The sequence below is a fragment of the Stylophora pistillata genome, chromosome 12 (genome assembly GCF_964205215.1).
Source record: "Stylophora pistillata chromosome 12, jaStyPist1.2, whole genome shotgun sequence".
Classification (NCBI taxonomy): domain Eukaryota; kingdom Metazoa; phylum Cnidaria; class Anthozoa; order Scleractinia; family Pocilloporidae; genus Stylophora; species Stylophora pistillata.
Window position 1 is genome coordinate 4,266,531 of NC_142530.1, and position 22,505 is coordinate 4,289,035.

General features: G+C 38.6%; 2 protein-coding genes and 1 pseudogene across 3 annotated transcripts; all 3 read right to left on the reverse strand.

Moving 5' to 3' along the window:
• Positions 1-2,862: 2,862 nt before the first annotated feature.
• On the reverse strand, positions 2,863-9,015 carry LOC148718470 (uncharacterized; annotated as a pseudogene). The gene is made up of 6 exons (XR_015993882.1): positions 8,571-9,015; positions 7,064-7,199; positions 6,250-6,440; positions 5,591-5,735; positions 5,309-5,368; positions 2,863-4,355 (listed from the first exon to the last, which is right to left on the reverse strand). The product of XR_015993882.1 is annotated as an uncharacterized LOC148718470 (transcript).
• Positions 9,016-9,083: 68 nt separating this feature from the next.
• On the reverse strand, positions 9,084-10,379 carry LOC111325951 (chloride intracellular channel protein 5). Its single transcript, XM_022929870.2, has 2 exons — positions 10,221-10,379; positions 9,084-10,123 (listed from the first exon to the last, which is right to left on the reverse strand). Exons 1-2 carry the CDS (start codon positions 10,242-10,244, stop codon positions 9,440-9,442), a joined length of 708 nt encoding a protein of 235 aa, XP_022785605.2. The 5' UTR covers positions 10,245-10,379; the 3' UTR covers positions 9,084-9,439.
• A 177-nt stretch (positions 10,380-10,556) lies between these two features.
• On the reverse strand, positions 10,557-21,130 carry LOC111325955 (actin nucleation-promoting factor WAS). Its single transcript, XM_022929874.2, has 11 exons — positions 20,948-21,130; positions 20,716-20,856; positions 20,544-20,630; positions 18,610-18,709; positions 16,785-16,889; positions 14,901-15,081; positions 14,257-14,299; positions 13,878-14,052; positions 12,928-13,400; positions 12,552-12,672; positions 10,557-11,539 (listed from the first exon to the last, which is right to left on the reverse strand). Exons 1-11 carry the CDS (start codon positions 21,044-21,046, stop codon positions 11,481-11,483), a joined length of 1,584 nt encoding a protein of 527 aa, XP_022785609.2. The 5' UTR covers positions 21,047-21,130; the 3' UTR covers positions 10,557-11,480.
• Between the last annotated feature and the right edge of the window lie 1,375 nt (positions 21,131-22,505).

Consider the following 22,505-nt stretch of genomic DNA (forward strand, 5'->3'; position numbering starts at 1 on the left):
CTATTTTTAGCTGCCTTAATTCAACTGCTATACCAAATAAAGTGTATGTATGTATGTATGTAGATATACCCATGCACCTCCTATCTTTCTTAGATGGCAATGGATCTCATTATGTAACCTTGCTATACAGTGTTTAGGCAAAACATATCTGGGTGACATCCATGAAATAGTCAATATGTACCACATAATTTCCAATTTCTGTTATGCATGATATCAAGTAAAATATATCAGTATACGTCCTTTGTGAGGTCAGAACGAAATTGACACACCCGTAACGAAATTAGCACGTGCCGGAATTACTGAGGAAAAGTTATAAGTTGTAATTATTTCAGGCGACTTAACGGATTATGTTGTTAAAATGGTAAACAGGCAGTCAGCGCTACTCTGTAAAAGTGTTCTGCAAATTGCGCAGAGGTTTAACGCGATCAATTGCTAACTCTGGATCTTCGCTTTATTCGTTATGTTGTCGTGTTATTGTACAACAAGTAGCAAATCAACCACAAGTCACACACGACGTCGATCGTCCTCCAACCTCCATGATACTAGACTATTTCTTAAAAAGTCATTTTCCTGGCGAAGGTAATGTTCAGTAATAGTTGTTATCGACTGATTTCTTCATAAAATTATTCTAAAGGTTTTTTTTTTTGTCCTTTCCTAGATAGTCCTGTAGTCGGGTTTAGCACATGATTTCGTTATAGCATATAACTACCGTATTCCTCTCCAGTGTTCACAATTGTGTATACGGACGTATGTGTTTAAAGATTATTTTTGACGGTGAATTCATGTTTCTGCAAGAAGATATCATAACAGCTATTTACTGTGGGTTGGCTAACCATGTGAAGTTTTTCTAAATTCTTTTAACGAGATTAGCACGAGCGCTGGTGTCCTTGCGCCATGATGACCATGATAATGTGAAACTTCTCCACTACATCGAGAAGCCATGTTTTTCCGGCAATCAAAGTAACAAACGTGGAAGAATCATTTCATCTAGGTAAAGTTGGGAAGGGGGGGGGGAGTTAAGGTGTGAGGCGTGGGAGGAGGGAGAAGGGGAAGGCGAGGAAAAAGAGACGGAACGGTGACGCACTGGGACACCGCGATTCATTTTTCTTTTTTCAATCGATTGCTGCTGGAAAGAAAAAAAAAAAAAAAAAAAAAAAAAAAAAAAAAAAAAAAGAGAAAACGTGTTGTGCGTGGCATATCTTCAAACTACATCTTTGAACTGAAAGACTCGGATCGAAGGCTGAGTAATGTTACAGCTGTCTACCTCTAACCTCAATGACTGGGAACCAGACCCCCAGACAAGCCACAGGGAGGGAGGTCACGAACTTACGCTGCTCTTTGCACCCTTCAATTGAAATGTATTTCCATTTCGAAAATGGATACGACCCTATTGATCTTGTTGTTCAATTTCGCCAAGAAAAGAAAGTGGCAAAGGATATTGGATTAACGCAAAGAAGCCACTTTCTCGGTTTAATGGAAAATCTTGTTTGCCATTTCCATGAGATCCGAAACGTGGAGTCGACAACCTCCATTCGTACAGGAATGTCAATGGAATTGATAAAGATGAAGATGTCCAACGAGGCCGAAAGCATTTTAAGTCACTTGAATGATCATAACCTGTCAAAGTTGCCACAGCGGAGGAAACGACTGAGGAAAAAAATTTATAAATACCCCTGCAGTGTGAGTATGACTTGTAGTTTTCAATGTAACGGACGAGACGGGGTCAGGAGGAGGGGTCAAACAAGGTTTGGGGATTTTGATATTTTCTGTCCAAAAATTGTCATATTTGCCACCCCTGTCAGGACACCGAAATTGGTGAAAAAAGTGTCTAAATCCCTACCTTAGGGCAAGTGAGTGTGGTCATTTTATAACGATTGCCAAAATTCATCATGCACCCAAGGGACATGAATGACAGAAAATCAAAACACCTACCTTGGGGACTGCCCTCACAGTCAAATTTCCATGGCTAGCCTAGCAACCCCCTTCTCCTTGGGCTTTATGTTAAAAGGTACATATGTAGCACTATGATGTATAACTGTAAACTAAAGACACCCATCTTGGTACTCAAAAGGATTCAAACCACAGAGGTGGTGGAGTCTGAACAGTGGTGTGAGAATGACATCTAGAATTATACCTTTAAGATGTTGATTTTGGCCCATCCCTTCCTATCATAAGAAAATACTTTGGGAAACAGTCTGCAACATTGCTGGATTATTATTTTATTAGCACAGCAGTGTATGGGAATCTGGAATTTTATTTGCACAAAACAATGTTACATACGAATAGATCACTCTTTGCAGAGAGATATTTGCAGGTGATATGTTGATGCTTGGCCTATCTAGATCTAATGATGATCTCAGCTACCTGTCATTTTGCAATTAAAAGCTAAGCAGTCATGATGATTCAAAATGAAATATTCACATATCTATTTTGCCATAATTTTATTTCCAGATTTGCCAGAAGAAATACAATAATCTTTCAAACCATTTGAAGCATGCACATAAGCTGAGTAAGAGTGAAGTTGAGGGGCTAAATAGGGAAAAGAATCAGGAAAAGAGCAAAGGAAATCAGGAAAATAGGTAATTTATTAAATTTCTTATTGTTCTGAGTTCTGCTTTCAAGAGGATTGTGTTCATTGTAGTTACATAGATTAGTGTTTTCTCTACTGTAAACAGCATTCTTAACCTTTTTCAATTCATGCTAATTTTGACACATTGCATTTTCCCTATATTTTCAGCAAAACCACGAGGCGCATGAGATGTTGTCCACTACAGGGATGTACCTGGGTTGGACGACGCTTCGATTACCACCTACCAAAAGTACACAATATCGGCAAAGATTCTGAAAAGTACTTGTCACTAGTACACAAACGATGCTGAGTTTTAATTTTATGTTAACTTTTTTTTTTTTTGTACAAGTGGTCTTTGTTACAAAATATGAAATGCATGTAACGTATTGTTATAATATACAACATATAGGTAATAAATTAAAAGTACTTTATACCACATTTTCTATTCATTTATAGAGTCACACATCACTTGGGTTGACCACTGAAAATGATCAACAAATGAGCAAAAAACTTCTAGGCTAATCATTATCTATAGTTTGATAATAGTAACAATTTAAGAACCACGATTAGGATTCTCTGTTTGTCAGCTGGCTATCATTGAAAATTGGCTTTCTGACAGGTTCTTCGAAAAAGGATGTTAAATTAAAGTTTACGTTTGAAAAAAAAAAATGCTACCAGTTTGAGTTCCTGTTTTCTGTCTAGATATACAGCAGTAGTTACATATAATTTGGGGGAAGTCATTAGTAGCATAGTCTATAAAATTATATGATGGTGATTGATAATGATTTCAGTGATTTGAGTGGAAAATGAATTCATGAGCTTTGAGTTTTGATATTTTACATTGTTGGATGGAATGTTCCTTTTTTGTTTCATGGATCTTGAAGTTTTGTCTAAATAGCAATTCAAAGATGTGCTCATATGTGGCACTAAAAACTTCTCAATGTTCTTCATGTGACTTATGATTTTATGCCTTTATAGTCTTGTGCCCACACTGAATTAAAGTACATAAATATTGTTAAATTTCAAATAATAGTGCTACTTCTTAAGGCAGCATATATTGCATTGTTAAATACTTCAGGTATATTAAAATACTGGTCATCTGAAATTTCTATCCTCTGCAAAAAATCTAATGGCCCATAGGGTCCATTTTTGATCAAGTTGGCAATAGTAACACAATCCTGATGATTGTTGAGTAATTTGTAGTTGGAATTGCCTTGTAAGTCAAGCCAATACCCTTTTAGCTTGAAAGTAAATGATGCTTTAACTAGTTTTGATGGATTCTGGATACTGTAGAAAAGCCAGAATTTCTCATCTTCTGACTCAGTAAACACTGGGACAATAAGCCCTTGTGCTTCTGTGGAGTGTTGAATATTAGCACCGACAGCAAGCCATGCATCATCTTCAAAATAAAAACTATATTCATTTAATCTTAGTCTCTCTTCCTGGTCAAGTCTGAACTCCACAACCTCTACATCTTGTTCTTTAATCTTCTCAGACAGTCTAACTACCCTTTCTGCACATTGTCTGTCCACTATCCTGGACAGAAGAGTGACTACTGTTTCAGGCTGCGTTAGAGAGGGAATAACATTCCTGTTGCTTTGCAAGTTGATATCTAAATTATCGGTAATCACAAATTTAATTTCGCTTTTTTTCTCCATTATGGCCTGGAGTTGCTTAGTGCCATAATGGAAGGGTTTCTTAAAGAAAATGCCATCTGGGAGATTTTCTACTGTAAAACCCCCACGTAGATACGGCACCCTGCTGCCTGGTTTCTTTATTGCTTCACCTACAGTGCAAAAGAAAGAGAAACATTGATTGGTAATGATAATAGCACTGAGTGGAGTAAAATGTAGGAAGTAATTGGGGAAGTAACGAGCCTGAGTACCCCTGAAATGTATGACAGTAAGTCATATTGACCATTTCCACATGTCCCATCAAACACTTTCTTTGCTAAAATGTGAGACACAAGGTAGGAATAAGTAATTCAATTTCATTGGCTAGTGCCATTTTCCACTGGATTTTCATTGGCTGCATATTACTGTCAGATTTGACCTGTCCAATTACAAGCAGCTGTAATGATTATCACACAGGCCAAATTGGACAGTTTGCTTATTACAGTATTCAGATTAAGGATCAAATAATCGCTGTTCAGAATCAATCAGGTTTGAGGATTTTGTTATAGACATCATCATCATCTTTGTTGTTACCGCCTCCTAGTTAGTTCAATAGCTTAGAGCGCCGGATTGTGTTGTGCGGGCTCAAGGCCCAGTCGGATCAATACTCATGGCCTTAAAATACCTGAGGAGAATTTTCTACCTTTTGATAATATCAAGAAATGGATAGATATTGTAGTCTTCTTGGATAAGGACGAATAAACTGTTGGCCCCATCTCCTGCAGGGTTAGAGGTAGGAAATGTGAATTTCCCACACACGAGATTACTGTGTGATGGATGTCCTCCACTGGGGTGGGATGTGTGGGGGGAAAGGTGAGGTCGTTACATGGACTGAAGTGGCTGGCAGAGGCGCCTGATAATGTTGACGTCTGATCTCAACCTTAATGACATTGTAAACCTTAGCAATTCAGCCCATGCTGCTATTAAGGTATATATCAAATAAGCCATTCACAACCAATCAGCTAATAATAATAATGATGACAATGATGATGATGATGATGATGACAACAATTACATGTTAATATCTGTACTATAAAGTAAATAATATGTATATTTTTTAACTTACTGTATTTGGAATTGAATAGCTGTTGTACATCTTTGTATGTGAACCTCTCATTGGTGCAAGCTAAATAAATAAAGAGAGAGGTACTATGTTAAGTTTCTGGTCTATTTTGATAACATATTCACCTTATTTACAATCATGAATAATCTCGTCAATTGGATGGCACACTGAATAGTATAAGCTACTGATATAAGCTTCTGCTAAATACAGTTGCTTGCCAAAAAATCAACAGAACACTTTCAAAGATGTTTATAATATTACTAATTCAAAGTAATAATATAATACCAAAGTGGTCTCGGAATTTGATGTTGATGTCAGGATTCAGGCATAAAAAAGAGTACCCTGCACTTGATCCAAAGTTGTACACTTGGCCTGAAGTGTCTTGAAAAATCAGAGAAGATTCACAGCCTAAGTCTTCCAGAAACATGATCTGTTGAAGTAGATGAAAAAGTAAAATGTGGCACGAGGATAATTACTCAAAAGGACACAAACATCTGCATGTTCCATTAATTACCACAGAGTATAATTAACAATTATTCGCCGAAGGAGAGGTGAATATCATCAAATAATTCCCGAGACGAAGTAGAGGGGATTATTCCACAATATTCACCGAACCTGAGGTGAATAATTGTTTTAGTATAATTTCAGAGCTGAACAACAGAGAAATTTCTAAAATCATAACATTTTAGTAACATTTACTAACATTTTATTTTAACATTTTATATAAACCTTGCAGAGCGGTTTATATAGCGTCATATAAGGAACCGCTCGACCAATCAGATTGTTGGAAACTCTTTGCTCAGCTCTGAAATTATACTAACAACAATTAGAAATTATTCATCCACTTTTAATAAAGTTTTAAATCATTCTGAATTTTCATGGTTTATGCTGCCTAATTGGAATTTGACTTAGAGATTATTTCTTAAAGTGATTGAAATCTTTACCTCATTTAGAAGATTTTTCCTGTGAGCTGCTATCAACTTAGATTTTTGAGCCTCACTAAGCTCTGAAACATCTGGGGCCTTTAAACTTTCTGCTTTTCCTTTGAACTCATCTTTTTCTGCAGATGTCATGTCATGCCACTTCTTGGCAGCTTCTTTGTTCTTTTGAGGCAAAGACAATTTCTTGCACTCATCTAGCAAAAAAAAAATTAAAGTTTTCATTTCCACAGAATATCAATTGAATTAGTTTGATTATTATGTTGTCAAAGGTTAAAAGAAGCTGAGGATGAAAACCCTTTTGGGTTACAATATAGAGCTCTGCTCTCCTGGGGTTTAGAAACATTTAACAAAACCACTGTCCATTATTGATTTAAATCTGGTATTCTGGCACCAAAATAAAACTAACATCCAGCAGACAAACTTAGGAGAGAAAGCTACAATATTCATTTCTTAGAAATAATTCACTGGTAGAGGTTTATTAATGATACCCATAGACATACAGGCACCCTTGGACTTGGAGGGGGGGACTGTGACCTCCATGCCTGAAAAAATTACACAATTTCCTAATGTGTTAGCATTAAACTGATGCAGAACTGCCTTAAAATTGATTCTACTGTTGCCTGAATTCTAAGCATCTTGCCTGACAAATGCTGAAAAATTCTTTTAAATGGGGGGGGGGGGGGATTTGCAAACCCATCCCCCAGGATTGTAATGCCTCTAATGTAACCCTATAATTATTTTAGCAATGGTCTATAATAGTTACAATGCATGTAAATAATTTGTTATTAGTGTTTGAAAACATTATCAGGCCTCTCACCTGACTTGAAATACTCTGAACAGAACATGTTGTAGGAGTGTGAGCCACGTGAACCCGTCGGAATCTTAATTGGCTTTGGAGCTGCTTGTACTCCAGAACTTATCTTTTCCTTTTGTCTAGCATTTCCAATCCATTTCTATATAAATGTGTCACATTAAAATAAAGTATTTCAAAATGCCTTAAGCTACAATAGCAACCCTTCCCTTTTCGCCCTCTTTCCCTTGCTGGCCCTATAGAGGCCCAGCCAGGGTGAATTCCTACAAGGGACATGGCCAAAAAAGTAGTGATAGCATAATATATGAAAGTCTGAAAAAAATAAGATCTTGTTCACCAAAATTCCGACAACAACAACAAGGTGGAGAAATATAGACAAAATAATGACACCGTAGCTTTTTAAATTCAGACAAGCAACACAGGGAACCTCCTGGCAGGACCTGACCCTATTAATACCCATGCAAGCTGCACGCAGAAGCTCTGAGCTTGTATACTTTACTTGATCAATAGATTGTATTCGATCCAGAACAGAATGATTGGCTGGCAACAAATTCATAAAGGTAGATCTTCTTGGCATGTACATGTAACAGTATCTGACTGCGATTACATAATGGGACAATTTCTGGTCACGCGTTGTTTACATAACATGAATTGTCACGTGCAGTATTTTTCCCGCCGTTTGGATGTATGTATTACTTTGGTCCTAAATAAATGGTTGAGTTAAACAACACAACACTTTACAGTACATGGATGTCGAATGGATGATAAATGTAACATTCAACCACTCTAGATTGAGGATGTAACTTAAACTTCGAGCCAGGATTCGATCGTTAGCTATCAGGTTACCTACTATTAACACTTTAGGTTAGCCTACTTGCCAGTTCCAATTAGCCAAACTTGTGCTCCGGTTAGCCTCAGAGCACTCAGGTTAGCCTAGCTAGCTCTTCTGTTGGCCAACAGGGCACTAGGGTTAGCCTACGTTACACTAAGGTTGCTTACGTTAGCTCTCAATAGGGTAACACAAAATAATTATTCTTTATAATTTATAATAACGAAAGAGTAAACGCCTATCTTCTTTTACCGGTATATTCTTGATCATTGATTATACTGCAGACTGCAAGCGTATTTTCGAGCATAAAACGGTACAAAACAATTATTTAAAAAAAAAACATGGGAGCTTCCTTTAATTAACGAGGCAAACAATTACCACAACGCCTCATTATGAATAGTACAATCGTACAGTGAACTTCCTTGACCTTGGTGTATGACGGGCAAAATTTTGTTTAAGATTCAATCCTTTAAAAGATAAGTTGGTGCAGTACATAGAGTGAGGGAAGTATAATTCTGAAGGACAATATACCACTACATCATTTACATATGTCGGTGCGCTTTGAAGAAAGCAGCAGTCACCACAATGATCGCTATTATTATTCAACGAGATGTAAATAAGTGGCGGGGTATTCCGCATACATCAAACATGGTAGTGTTTCAGTCCAACTAATAAATATCTTACCTTTACTTGATCAATAGTCAGCCCAGTTTCCTCGGCTGCCACACCAATCTTTCCCGTATTATCAGAACTGCATGTTTTCATGCCGCCGTCATAATATTCTTGTAGTTTTGACTTTTGTACATCGCTTATTTTATTATATGTTCTTTTGCGAGCTCTACTTGTATCCTTGTCAGTCATAATGACGAAGAAGCGCCAAAAGTACACGACAAAGCCGATAATACCTGAACGTCCAAACCAAGTAGAGCTAGCGAATTCGTAACTATTCGGTAAAGGATTTCCCCTTACGCATTCCAAGTGAAGGAATTTGATTGGTCGAAATGTTTATACATATTTAATAAGCTACTGGGAAGACTTAGATGATCATTTGACACGGCTTGAACCCACTGATCTAAATTTAGATTAGGTGGGTGTTAGCCATTTAGATTGTGTAAGTAGGGTGGAGGCGCCGAAAAAACCTCAATTCATGATCTTACTTTCCCCGTATGCAAATATAATACGATAAACAAACCACACTTTCATTTGCATGATTTTATTTTCGTTATTTCGAGACGCCTGGTTTTTCGAGAAATAATTAGAAATGCATGCGGTTAATTCATATTTTTATTAGTCCGAAAAAAAGTAATTAAAAACGAGCGAAACTTTTTAATATTCAAATGTTAGTCTACCATTTGAACAACTCTTTAAGCGTGACTAAGAGCAGTATCGCTTACAGCGAGTTTCGAACAATTTACTCTAGGTTTCAAACGACCTCGCATCTTTTCGTTATTCAAGAGATCACTGCTTGAGATTTCTTTTGTAATAACATTCGCGCCTTCAGCGTGTTGTCACAGGGTCCAACGTTAATATAATTTAAAAAGTTCCGGTAAGGTTTATCTACGAGAATTACTGCTCATAGAATTTCCCATCTTCTTGCGCCAGCCCTGTTTTATGTCGTGCTTAACCGGTTCGATAAATGTCTCCTTGAATGCTCTCTGTCTTTGAGCCTCTCTCAGATAAGTCGAAATGGCTTCAAATTCTTCTGGGATCGTAAAATCCTTCAGCTCTCCAGCTTCCTTGATGTGCATGAGTTTAGGCAATAAATTGCAGTCTGGTAGCTTTAACTTATCTCCGTCTAGGTATGCACCTGGGCTCTCCTTGTCTAAAAACTCGTTCAGCTTTTTAAGTTCCTTTACGAGCGCGGCGCGAAGTTTAGCATCGTTGTCCGGGATGCTGTTCCGCATGAACAAAGCGAATTTTGAATACAAATCGCAGCCGGCGATGTTGGCTTGCGCATTCAAACTCTTTAAATCAGGCTCACGAAAAGTTTCCTCCAAATATCCCACGATCGTGTCGGCGTCCTCAATTGGTTCCACATCTCCATGGATAAGAACAGGTGGTTTCAATCTTCCCTGGGTTCTTCGTACAAACTCTTCCCACTTTTTTGTGTCTTTTTTCGTCAGATCAACGAATTCTTGATGGAACTGGACACCTTTCAATCGCAAAATCATCACAATTCGCTGACTGGAAGGACAATCTCCCAGCTCCTTGTGAACTTTAAAATGGTCGTTAGAGCCCTATACGCAAAACACAACATTTTGTGTATTTAATACTGCCTTCACGCATTAAATTTCTTCACAGTTCCAGAAGCGTGACCTCCTAGAAGTAACTTACCTTCACGAATACCGTCACCGACATTGCTGCGTTTTCTCTGCCTCACCTGGACAAAATCAAACCGAATGGACGCAAATTTCGGTTCGAGCTGTAATTTAAACGACAGCTACAAGACTTCTGTCACACCTTATCAATAAACAAAATGAATTTGCGCTCCACGTCGCCGCGCATTTTTTTCTCATTCCCAGATTTCTTCTCGCCAACATAGAGTGCAGAGGCCTGAGCACGAGCACCGCCGCGCATGTTTGGCTGTCGAGAGGCAATTTGTACCAAAGACCAAAGTCAAAATTCTCCTTGGGATCTTCAACACAATAGTCAGTAAAGTTGGCAAAAATGTAATTTTTCCAACAACTTTTATTGTTTAACCTAAATGGACCAGGATTCAATGGAAACCCACATTGTAATAATTAAAAAAATCGACTCAATCTCCTCATTGTGAACATTCTTCTTCATTACCATACATGTTTTCGAGGAAAAGAGGTCGATTTAAGGAAGAATTTATTTCAAAAATTGAAAGGGCATACGTGTAATTTGAAGTGGCTTGCAAGTAGAACTCACTGAGATACCGTCATCGCAAACAGGTAATTGTCTGGATGGAGAAAGTGCCAATGAACCCAAACCTTCGTTGTAAAATTTCTAATTTTTAACTTCGTGTGGCTGAGAGAACTTTAGGTGAACAACAGGGAAAGGGTAAATATTTCCTATATTCCAAGATTTTGGTTGATTGATTAGAAATTGAAAAGTTTATGCTCATGCGTAGAATCGTGTAAACGAAGATTCCCCGACTGCAAAATCTCACTGAGCTCATAGAATCAACAGAAAAATGCGACATTTCCTTCTCACAAAAAAATTCAGTCATTTTCACAGATACAAACATGGCAGCAAGATAGAAAACCAAAGTCCAATCTCTGGCGTTTATGGTTTGTGTATTGTGTAAAGGTATTTAAGCTTCTGTAGCGAGGTGATAGAACAAGAAGCCGACGCGTGCGCGAGGGAAGAATCACCTCACAAAAAGCTCACGTATCCACCTTCACCCCACCTCTCGTCACCTCACCCCCCTAGCACGCATGTAAGAAAAGAGCCCATCTTGTCTGCTCCTAATTGATGTCTGAGATCAAACACTACACTAGAAATCATTAATCTACTTATAAAATAAAAGGAGTACACTGTTACACTAGTATATTCGAAATTTAAGTGTTTTTCCGTTTCGATATCCGTTATTCGTAATTCATATACTATGTCCCCAATAGTCCCTTGTCCCTAGTCCATCCACTCGTCCTCGTCGTCTTCAAACTCGGATGCACTTTCGCTTTCGCTATCTGCAAACAAACGAATTTAATGATCAAATACTGTTAATATGGAGCTTAAAGGAAATACCTCGCAGTGTGCACATGAATATTATCGACAGCTCGGATTTCCGCCGTCTTAGCTTTCAACCCTTTAATTGCCAAGATCTGATTGTTAAATACATTCTCCCCTCCACTCTAACTGCTACACATTTCCTTGTCAATTTAAGTGCACCTAAAAACCAAAATTTTTTTTTCCGCTTAACGAAATAAGCTTATTTTTGGAGTATTTCTGTGCAAAATTTTTTTTATTTGCTCAAATCTTCAATTTTCTGTGCCCAGTCAAAATACGGAAAAACGGCCGCCATCTTGCCCCACGACCGAGTTTAAAGAGGAATGGCTCTAGCGGGTAACGTGACGTCAAATCGAGAACACGAAAGTCTGCATTTCACACATTTTCACTTCAGTTTGGGAAGGTTGTAGCCGATATTGTCCGAAAATATGCCGACTAAGTGTGTTGTAGGAGGATGTAGCAACGTGCGAAACTTGCAAGAGGGTATCGCGCTTAAAACATTCCTCATACAACACACCTAGTCGGCATATTTCGGACAATATCGAGGAGAACCTTCCCAAACAAGTGAAAATGTGTGAAATGCAGACTTTCGTGCTCTCGATTTGACGTCACATTACCCGCTAGAGCCATTCCTCTTTAAAATCGGCCGTGGGGCAAGATGGCGGCCGATTATCCGTATTTTGACTGGGCACAGAAAATTAAAGATTTGAGCAAATTAAAAAACTTTTGCACAGAAATACTCCAAAAAATAAGCTTATTTCGTTAAGCAAAAAAAAAATTTGGGAGTTTAGATGCACTTTAATTATAGGACTTAGGTGTTACATCAAGATGAAGACTTTTACCAGATAAGTTAGAGTATTCTCATTACCTATTTGCTGAATAATGCATGGATATTATTAGGAGAAGTTACATGTTAATCACTTAGCTTATTATCTAATAAGGCTTGCAATCAAGTCGATTTCCGTCGCGTACCTGAAGAGTGGATGGCTTTCTCTCTTTGCTCCAGTGCTAACTGAAGGGCCCCTAAGATTCCACCACCTCCACCGCCGGATGAAGGCTTCGAATTTTTTGGTGGTCCATCTTCTTCTGATACCTAACAAAATTGAAATTGACACGCAATCAGCAAGTCTGGACATATGATATACTGCTCACGTGCATTGCAGCACACGCACTTGACGCGCGCGTGCAATTTCCACGCAAGATACACGCTTTCAGCGCGTCTCTGCACGCAAATACGTGTAACTAAAACTGCACACAAGAAGAGAGTAACATGGGTGACATTCACACGCATTTTTGGGTTCCTTGCGGAAAAGTAGTTACTTTAACGTCAACCATGAGTAATCCCCACCTTCTTCAACTGCTTCCCACTCCTGATCTGACTCAGCAATCCGCTTCGACCATCCGAGCTACTTGACCTCCTCTCTTCAGCTGTTACCTTCTTCAGATTGGTTCCCTGACAAATCTGATCAAGAAGAGCTCCACGACCTGGACCACCACCACCAGCTACGGGGGGTGGAGGAGGTGGAGGGCCACCTCGTCCCATTGGGGGAGGGGGAGGAGGTGCACCACTCATTGGTGGAGGAGGGGGTGGGGCAGGAGGGGGAGGTGCCCCCACACGAGGAGCTGGTGCCCTGGAAGCAGGGGGTGGTGGTGGTGGTAAGCCTCCACGTGAGGGAGGGGGTGGTGGGGGCCCACCACGGGACGGAGGGGGTGGTGGTGGGGCATTTCCTATCCTTGTTGGAGGTGGTGGTGGGGCTCCCCGTGAGGGAGGAGGGGGTGGTGGGGGCCCTCTTGATTGTCCTCTCGACGGTGCTGGTGGAGCTAGGGCATAATATGTAAAGTGTTAAAATCGCAATAAAAGCCTTATGATTCATGTCCCTCCTTAGAAAAAAAATATATCATTTCTCCCTTAGGGTGCAGCCTTATGTACGAGGAGAGTGTGCTGCTTAATTACCGAGACATCTGCAAATCGTCAGGTATTCTCTTCTTCTAAGATAAGGACAAAAAACTGTTGGCCCCGTCTCCTGCATCTTTTCTGTACTTGTTAGCAGGGTAGCAGGGGATATTAAAGGACGCACACACGTCTTGATAAGAGTAGGGAACATAGCTCCCAGTGTGTGTCTGGCCTTGGTATTATTTCTACAGACCCCCAGCCAAACCAGCTCTACAGCTGAACTGAGCCAGCTTGTCTAAATATTGTTCATTAATAAATAAATCAAAAAATAAAAATCAATTTTCATTTAATACACTTTTTGAACAGTTGGCGTGAAAAAAAAAAGATGTAAATCAATTGCTTACGTGGTGCTGAAGCTTTTTCTTTTTCTATTTCTATTTCACGTCTGACGTTGTCAATTCCCCCCCTACTCTCAACAAAATCATAGATGAAGTCCCTTGTCTCCTTTTTCTGCATTTGTTCATCAGTAACACCAACCAAAGCAAACAGGTCTTTCCATTTCTCATCCAATCTATCCACCTAAAAGGGACAAAAACTGATCACCACAATATTTCAAAGATTTGGCATCCAGCCCTGAAGTTTCTCTCTGATTAAAAAAAGACACTCCAAAGCTACTGGTCACCGACAAATTTGTTGTCTATGCCATTGAAAATTGCAACAATCAAGCTCCTTGCTTTATCCAATAGAAGTTAAATATCATATTGTTATATAAATATTTCTTACATCAAATCCACCTTGTGGATCCCAGCCAATATGTCCAACATGCCTATAATAAAGGTTTTTAAAATTTCATTACCCATAATTCTTCAAATAAGTGCCAGGTGCTGATTCAAACTATCAACTAAAAGGAGAGGTGTTCATTGGAAAAAGGGGATTCTATTGAGGGGGTGCTTAAAAAGTCATAAATATTTAAAGTGGCAGTAGAAACTGGTTTTCCTTGTATTCTTACTATTTAAGAAACTGAAGGGGGGTGGGGGGGTTGGAAGCACATATTCCAGAGGGGCACTCGTTTGACATTCTGGCCTTGAGGATTCCTGTGGGGAAGGCACTTTCTAGAGTAAATAACGAAATACGTTAGAGCAAAAAGAGAAAAAACACCACAACCCTGATAATCACCATTAATTTGCCGCAACAGAGGCAACAAATACAAAGGTTAGATTGAGCATTTCTGGGGGACTTCACCCTTTACACCCTAGCATCAGCATCTACATTCTCCATAGTCTTTTCTATATATTTCTTTTGGTGCAGACAAGGAGAAATTCATAGGGGTCCACGGGTTAGGCTTGTGTGCCCTAGGTAAAGGTTGTCCTCAAGAAGCATCTCCGCTTTTAAAAGGTAATTTAACAGTAAAAAAAAGTTCAGCTTACTGGAAGTTCTCTGGTTTTCCAATGTCATCTTTGGTGATCCTTTTCTTCGTGTTTTTCTTGCTGTTTGATGTGCTGCTTTTGCTTTCTTTTCTATCTTTGCTCTTTTTCCGAGACAGAGAGGGGCCATCCACCGATGAAAGACTTGTCTGTGATGGTGAATGACTCATATTGCTAAAGTTATCTTTGGACAAAAAAGATACCAGAACAAATTGTATTAGCCGAGATGGAGGTCCAGCACAACAATTAAAAGTTTCAAGGGCACAATTCTATTGCGTGTCCTACAATTAGTTAAACCAAAACCAATTGAAGGTAATTTCAGCAGCAAACCATACTGGAGGAAAATATCTGTTGCATTAGCTATGGTGTCGATGAACACTCTAACTAAGAATAAGTAACAAACCTTAGGTTTTCAAATCCCATGGATAACAATTTTTTGGTTCCTTTCCCAGAGGCCATAGGAACCCATCTGTAACAATGTTTTGGTTTTGCAAAAATTCATGGGAAACTGTTTTTAATATCTCTGCTTAATAAAAAAAGGAATGTTCAACTTTTCTTAAAAAGACATCAAAATAGAACTTGTATACTCTTCAAACAAGCCATGACAATTGTTGAACACTGGCCAACCTCCTCTAGTAATGTACAGTGCATATTGGGAACTATACAAGATGTTGGACAAGGAAAGATAATCAGCCAAACTAGCAGCCCATAGAAAACTAAAGAACTGCACTACTACTAAAACATCTTATCAAACTGAGCAAGAAAAACAACTTTCACTTGAATTTGAATTGGCAAGAGTGAATATGTTAATGGAAAACTATCTTTTGGTTCTATTATTTTGAGAACACAGTAAATGACTTAGAACAGTAAACAATCATCACTGTGAAATCTTACAGCTTGAAGTAACCTCTCTGAAGCATGGGAAAACATACTAAGTAACCTAATAATACATTTGGTTTTTTCATTTTGAATGAGACTGGTTGGAGAGGAAACATGAGTTTTCTGGACCAGTCACAGTGAAGTGAAGCAATCTTATGTAGTGATACTGACATTAGGAAACCAACTGACGCTGTCATGTACAAATTATTATAAGTGCCAATCATTTACGTCTCCTATTTTTCTAATTCCCCACCATCGGCACAAGATATCATAGTGGAGAGGAGTGGAAGAAAGATTCTTAAATCAGCTGGACCAAGATAGGTGGAAGTGTTGTATAGTATGTGCTTTAACCCATTAATAGCCACGGCTTTTGTGAAAAACTGTGTTTTGAAGCTAGTCGAGCAGATTTCGGGTCACTGTTGTGGTTTTAAACCCTTAAACTTACCACAAACCCATTGACAGCTTGTACACTCGATGGCCCTTTGATCCAAATGCAAAATGGCGGCCTGAAAACCTCAGGCACGCGCAGAAAGCAAAATTTCGAGATTTTTGGGTTGAAAAGTAATGCCCCACTTACAACTTTTAATTTTCTCTCTTTCTCCTGCCTTTTTTCCCCTCTCCTTGCCTGAAGTTTCCCCTCACTTGCAGGAAATTTAGTAGGTTTCATTTTGGTGTAGAGATTTTTTAAGGAAACTACTCATTATTTTCAAACCACATGCTCAGAAAGGTAGGTGGGTAATGGAAAAAGATTTTCGTGCAGATTTTCAGGTCAAAGTTACATGTTTTTTTGGCTATTTCTCCAATCTCCTTCACTCAATTGCGCTCATTCTGGTATCGTTTGTAAGATATTTTTAACCTGTTGAAGTACGTGCTCAAAGTCGTGCTCCAAGGTTAAAAGTGATGACGTCACAAGGCATAGAAAGGGTGTGGTTCCACATGGGCGCATATGGGCGCACTGGACGTCAATAGGTTAAGGTACAGAGCAGATGGGAACTTGTTTAGTCTTACCATTGGCCTGTAAAGAACTCCTCTTTCCGATGTCAACATTTCCCCCCACTGCAGGGGGTGGGGGAGGCGTTTTACCATGCCTTGAGGCATTCTCTTTTTTTCTTTCTACAAACAAAACAAAAGAGATTGAGTTGCTTCTGTGAAATGGGTGCTAAAAAGAAATGCTGATTATAAAACATCCCAAAAAAACCTGATCAAAAACATGATGATGAATTTTAAAATAGACAGCCCTAATTTGCAATAAATTATGTTTGAGATGTAGTTAATAACTGTTAAAACATTTAATTTAGTATCAGTGTATCAGCTTTTATCAATCGACCCTATTTCACCCTCACACTCCCTATAGAAAAACAAATTTTAACCAATTCTCAACAACAAAGTAAAGATAAGTCTGTTTACCAGCCAAGTGGTCCATCAGGCTGGTGCTTAACACTGGTTTCCATAGCATGAAGCGACTAGGAATATTTCCAACCCCCCCCCCCCATGGGATGCTAGTCTGTTGCAGGGTTATCCCCCAGCATCAAATTTGTTGGCACCCATTAAAACACCCGGGTAAAGTGAGGTACTGGGAGAGTAAAGTGTCTTGCCTCAGAACACTTAACAATTATTCTTTGAAATTGAGGGGAATAGTGGCTAAATATTTACCAGGCCGCAAAGCCGCAAGGTAAATATTCGCGAAAGCCACTATTCACCGAGATTGAAAATAATAATTGTTTTAGTACATACACACGAAGTGATCTCGACAAAATTAAAAGGAAGCCATTTAAAGGCAATTTCTGCTTCTGAAACTTTAGCAAAATGCAAGTTTATGTCCGCCATTTTGTTTTTCACATTATCCACTCACTCGGAGGTGTACATTGTTGATTAGCACAAGATAGCGAACCGATCAGATTGCTCTAAACACCAAGATCGGTGAGTGTGTAGATACTAAAACACAATGTCCCCAGCCTGGGCTCAAACTGGGACCACTTGATCTGTAGCAACCATGAGGCCAACATGCTCTTGTCTACAGTTATTACTGTTTAAATGTACATGTATTTCTCATACTTCTCTCCTTACCATTACATTCAATTTACATACTTGTAAACACTTTAATTGATCTTCTTATCGTCATATTTATAGAATTATTTGTACATAGTTTTTATAGTTTTACGTTTTAGACGTATGCGTCTGGCTCGGGCAATTGGGTAACCATGCCTCACGCAAAGACAATAAACTTGATTGATTGATAACTCCCCTCTCAACAGTAACACTGATAACTACAAGCACTTCACTGTGTACCGTAAAAGCCTGCAGATAAACTGCACCCCAAATTTAGCAGCTCAAATTTTGGAAAAAAAGTTTTTTGATAGAAGTCAAAAGAAATCCAAGAGGAGTCTTGAAAAGTCTTCTTCATCCACTATTTGTCAAACATAAACTCATCATTAACATTGCAATGGAAAATACTTCAGTGTTACCCACAATTTTAGCACTTTAATACAGTGAACACCATTTCTAACAACTTTGACATATGATTGGTCTTTTTCTGGTATTTGTTGACAGGAATTTCTTCATTTAACACATATTTTCAATAGATTTTTAAATTACAACAAGAATGTGAGCAGAACATTCAAAGCTTAGTAACCAGGCATTAGATCAGATGCTAAAATGGACATTCACAACACATTTTTCTAATGTTCCCGCAGATAAGCCACACCCCCGATTTCTAGCGACAACTTCTGGAAAAAAAGTGTGGCTTATCTCTTGGCTTTTACAGTATTCAGTCTTGAATAAAATTACTCTACAAATGTATGCACATGTTATCCTAATTTAATCATTCCTTCACCTTGGCGTCTCTGCTCCTTTTCCTTCAGCTTCTTTTCAATCACATTGCTAAAGTTTTGGGCCTCTTCAGCTTTTGCAAAATTTAGACCAGCATTGTAACCCTATGATACAGAGTGGCCATAGTATTACAGTAATAGATTAAAAAAGCAGTTCACTGATAGCAGTATTGTTTCATCGATTACATGACTTCTAGCTTGATGCATTGTTGCTGTACCCTGAATATTTCTTAGAATTGCAGAACCCAATAAAATCTCAGATTCTGATTGGGCAATAAAGCAAGGTATTTAGCATGGAATTGTGACTTGAAAAGAGGGCTATGGGATATTGTTTCATATCTCTGGTTTTGTGCTCACAATGAGATATAACAATATTATTGCGGTCTAATTTTTTTTTTAATTTTGTTAAAATACACGTCAAGGAAAACCCATTACCTGACTCTGGAATTCTGTGTAAAATTGTGCTTGTGATTCATGTGGTAATGGTCAGGTAACCAATTTTCCCATAAAACTGTGTATTGTCTAAGTTATATAACATGGACAATGCAGTACTAATGTCTCATTTAGTTTTCACTAGTCAAAAAATGGTAAACATCACACCATACACTATTGAGTTATGGTTGCACGCAGGAGGTTGCTAAGCACACAAGAAGCTAGAGTCGCTCAAGGCGATAGCCGAGAGCGACTCTTACACTTCTTTCATCGCCTCAGGCGACTCTTACGCTTCTTTCTTGCTTAGCAACCTCCCGCGTGTATCCATAACTCAATAGTGTACGCTGTGGTGTTTACCATTTGTTTTATAACATAACATTGATAAATCGTAGCTAAAGTGTACGCTGTGATGTTTACCATTTGTTTTAAAACATAACATTGATACATTGTAGCTAAAGAGTTCCCTTTTATTTAACAAATCTTATGTGACAAGAAAAAACAAGCGCGCGCTGAAAACTAGTCTTTGCATTTGCTCATGTCAGCAACGTACACCCATGGGCAAATGGGGGATGCTAAATTGACCAATCAGAGCGCGCGCTTTAATTTGGTTATGTTATAATTTAGTTTAGTCATTTTTCCTTCATTAACTGCAGTGGAGAAATAGTAGAACAGGAACATGAATCCCCTTCAAGCTAGTCCACCCAAATTATAACCCACCCATACCACCCCAGGGGAGGACATCCATCACACAGTAATCTAGTGCATGGGAAATTAACGTCTCTTGCCCCCTTACCATGCAAGAGACGGGACCTCTGGCTTTACGTCCTATCCGAGATTATTCAATTTAACATCAAGTCCAAATGAAGATCTCTAGAATTATTTCTGCTCTGATAGAGTAAACACATTCAAGTTAGGAAGACCAAATAACTGTCTCCTGCATCTATTAATTAGTTAATTTGGTTAGGCAGGGGACATTAAAGAACCCACTCACAAGATTACTGTGGTGTGGTCTGGCCTGTTTACTGGGAATTGGGGGGGAGGGGGCATCTTCAAATAAGTTTCCTTCGATTGTTTGTAAACTGCTGATGCAGTCCAGTCAAAGTCCCCCGAAAAGTGTTGTGATGTGTATTTAATCATATCCACATATTAATTTGCACATTATAAATATTAAATTATTATTATTATTATTATTATTATTATTATTATTATTATTATTATTATTATTGTCAAACTCTACTTTTTAACAAGGGTGGCTACACTGACCAACGAAAGCACGTATTTCAAAAATAGCATTTCGTCATTATCATCATAGTATAAAGAAATTGATTATGTAAGTTGTCAAATCTCGCAAATCTTATCACAGAGGCAATTGCTCATCGAATCCTTTTGAGTTATGTGTAACTGTCCACGGATAGATAGTTGTGTACTAATCGGTAAAAAGCTAAGAGTGTAACCTTAAAAAACAAAGTAGATCAGACGAATGAAAGTCGAAATTATTTGTACTTACATCAGCGGCGAAAGTGTGGAAATAAGGCCGTGTGGGAGTGTATTTGAACGAGTTGTAGAGCTCCTGTTCCCATTCTAACGACTTGGTCTACAATACGATGAAGAAAATCGACACATTGGCCAACATGATACAAACGAAATTGCAGTTGTAAAGGAACTTGTTCTGAGCTTACCACAAGACTATACATTCGAAGAAAGTACGATTTTTTCCCGTTGTCTTTCACAAAACAAATTACTCCTGTGGCTTCTTTCCTCCATACTCTACGATTTTCAGGCGGTGCAATATATAGCTGGGCTACGGAAGTCGCTAGAGCCTGCAAAAGAGTCATGATCAAAGTAAGGCCGGAAAAAGAAGAACTTGTTACAACGCGACGCCATTCTTGGAGCTAATTTTCTTCAACTTACCACATTACGGCGACCCAGCATACTAAAAATTTCGTCATTTTCGTACTGTTTAAGCAGTGAAGATGGTTTGTTAACGGTTTCACCCCTTGGTCCTGACATTTTGTGTAAGCTTTGGGAAGGCTTTTAGTACCTGAGTAGATGCCACATACCTTCGTTTGAAAACAGGCCTGGTTCCAGAACACTACACAGTTTCCGGGTGACGTCATGCAAATACACAAAAACGAGGCTGAGATCTTAAGAGTACTAGCTGCTGTCTAGAGAAAATGAGCCCACGCTTTGCCCCCAAAGTTGTCCCTTCTCGGGAGGATAAAAGAACGAACTCGGGAAAAAGACGGAAATCGTGCATCGTGCCCAACTGAATTGAAGCCGTCTTGAAAACTTTAAAAAAAAAAAAAAGGGACCCAGGGCTGCAGGCAGCAAAACGACTGGAGTGGTGTTCGACCTTACGGCAATGATTGAATGCCGATATCAGTGATGTTATACTCTAGTGTTCGATTTTAGACTCTACTTTCCAATGTTGGAACAAAATTTCAATTTATCAATCTTTCCGTTATATTTTCAAGTGGTTCAAAGTTGCGTACCTCAGATGATATGGAAACAGCGTTTTCAAATGTTTAACTTGTTGCCTTTTTATTTATTGTACAAATTGATATTATTAAAACAAGGTTTTCATGTTCGGTAGCATTATTTCAAAAAAATGATTCTTTAACAAAGATTACAAATAATATCTTAAATATTACGGGTAAGAAATGATCAAATGTTAAATTACTCACATGTCAGGCATGGGAGCAGGGCTTTTATGACAAATACACAAGATTGTGAACACAACAGATTGTGGATTGAGTGATTGACAGTCCCCATTCCGTACACATAATTTTTAAATCTAATAACTTTAAAAGTGGGTAACCTGTTGATAAGTTTTGCTTCTATGTTTCCCTTAAATGGCATAAAACAAAGCTGATTTTCTCAATCTGAGCAGTCGATAAAGCTGCTCCACACAAGAATAACCGCAAGTTTACTTTACGCCAAGCGTAAATTTAGCATAGAGACGCTTATACTCCGGCTATATTTATGCGTGTACGTAAAGCTGGCATAAATCTCTACTTCACACCAATTTTATGCTGTGCATAAAGGCCTCTTAAAGAAGTCTCGTTACTCTGGCTTTACTTCAGCGCGTAAAGGCTGCGTATAGTGTACCTTTACGAGATGTAAATTTTGCGTTTATTCACTAGCACTGTTTGTACTGATTTTGACTCCCCCTGCCGGCTCGTCAAAATACGGCACAACTCGTAGACATACTTAGCGTGCGCAACCACTGCTGATAAATAAATGAACAAAACATCCAAGCTAAAGATGCAAAGAGGCAGCAGGCTATGACTTTTTGAAGTAACAGTCACGTGCTCAAGATACTAAGATGGCTACTGGAACTGGTGTTATCAACTTTGATTTGACTCACATCACATATGATATTGATGAAGTCTACTTCAAAGTCTTTGTAAGCCTATTTTCCATACAATCACTCAGCTTCTCTCGCTGTCTTCAGTTTTTTCATCATTTG

Coding starts and splice junctions, on each gene's coding strand:
- LOC111325951 (XM_022929870.2), bottom strand. CDS start 10,244: ATGTCGGTGACGGTATTCGTGAAG. Junction 10,124..10,220: donor CGGTGACGGTATTCGTGAAG/GTAAGTTACTTC, acceptor TTTTGCGTATAG/GGCTCTAACGACCATTTTAA.
- LOC111325955 (XM_022929874.2), bottom strand. CDS start 21,046: ATGTCAGGACCAAGGGGTGAAACCGTTAACAAACCATCTTCACTGCTT. Junction 14,300..14,900: donor GGAAAACCAGAGAACTTCCA/GTAAGCTGAACT, acceptor CCTTTATTATAG/GCATGTTGGACATATTGGCT. Junction 14,053..14,256: donor ATCCACAAGGTGGATTTGAT/GTAAGAAATATT, acceptor TGTCCCTTTTAG/GTGGATAGATTGGATGAGAA.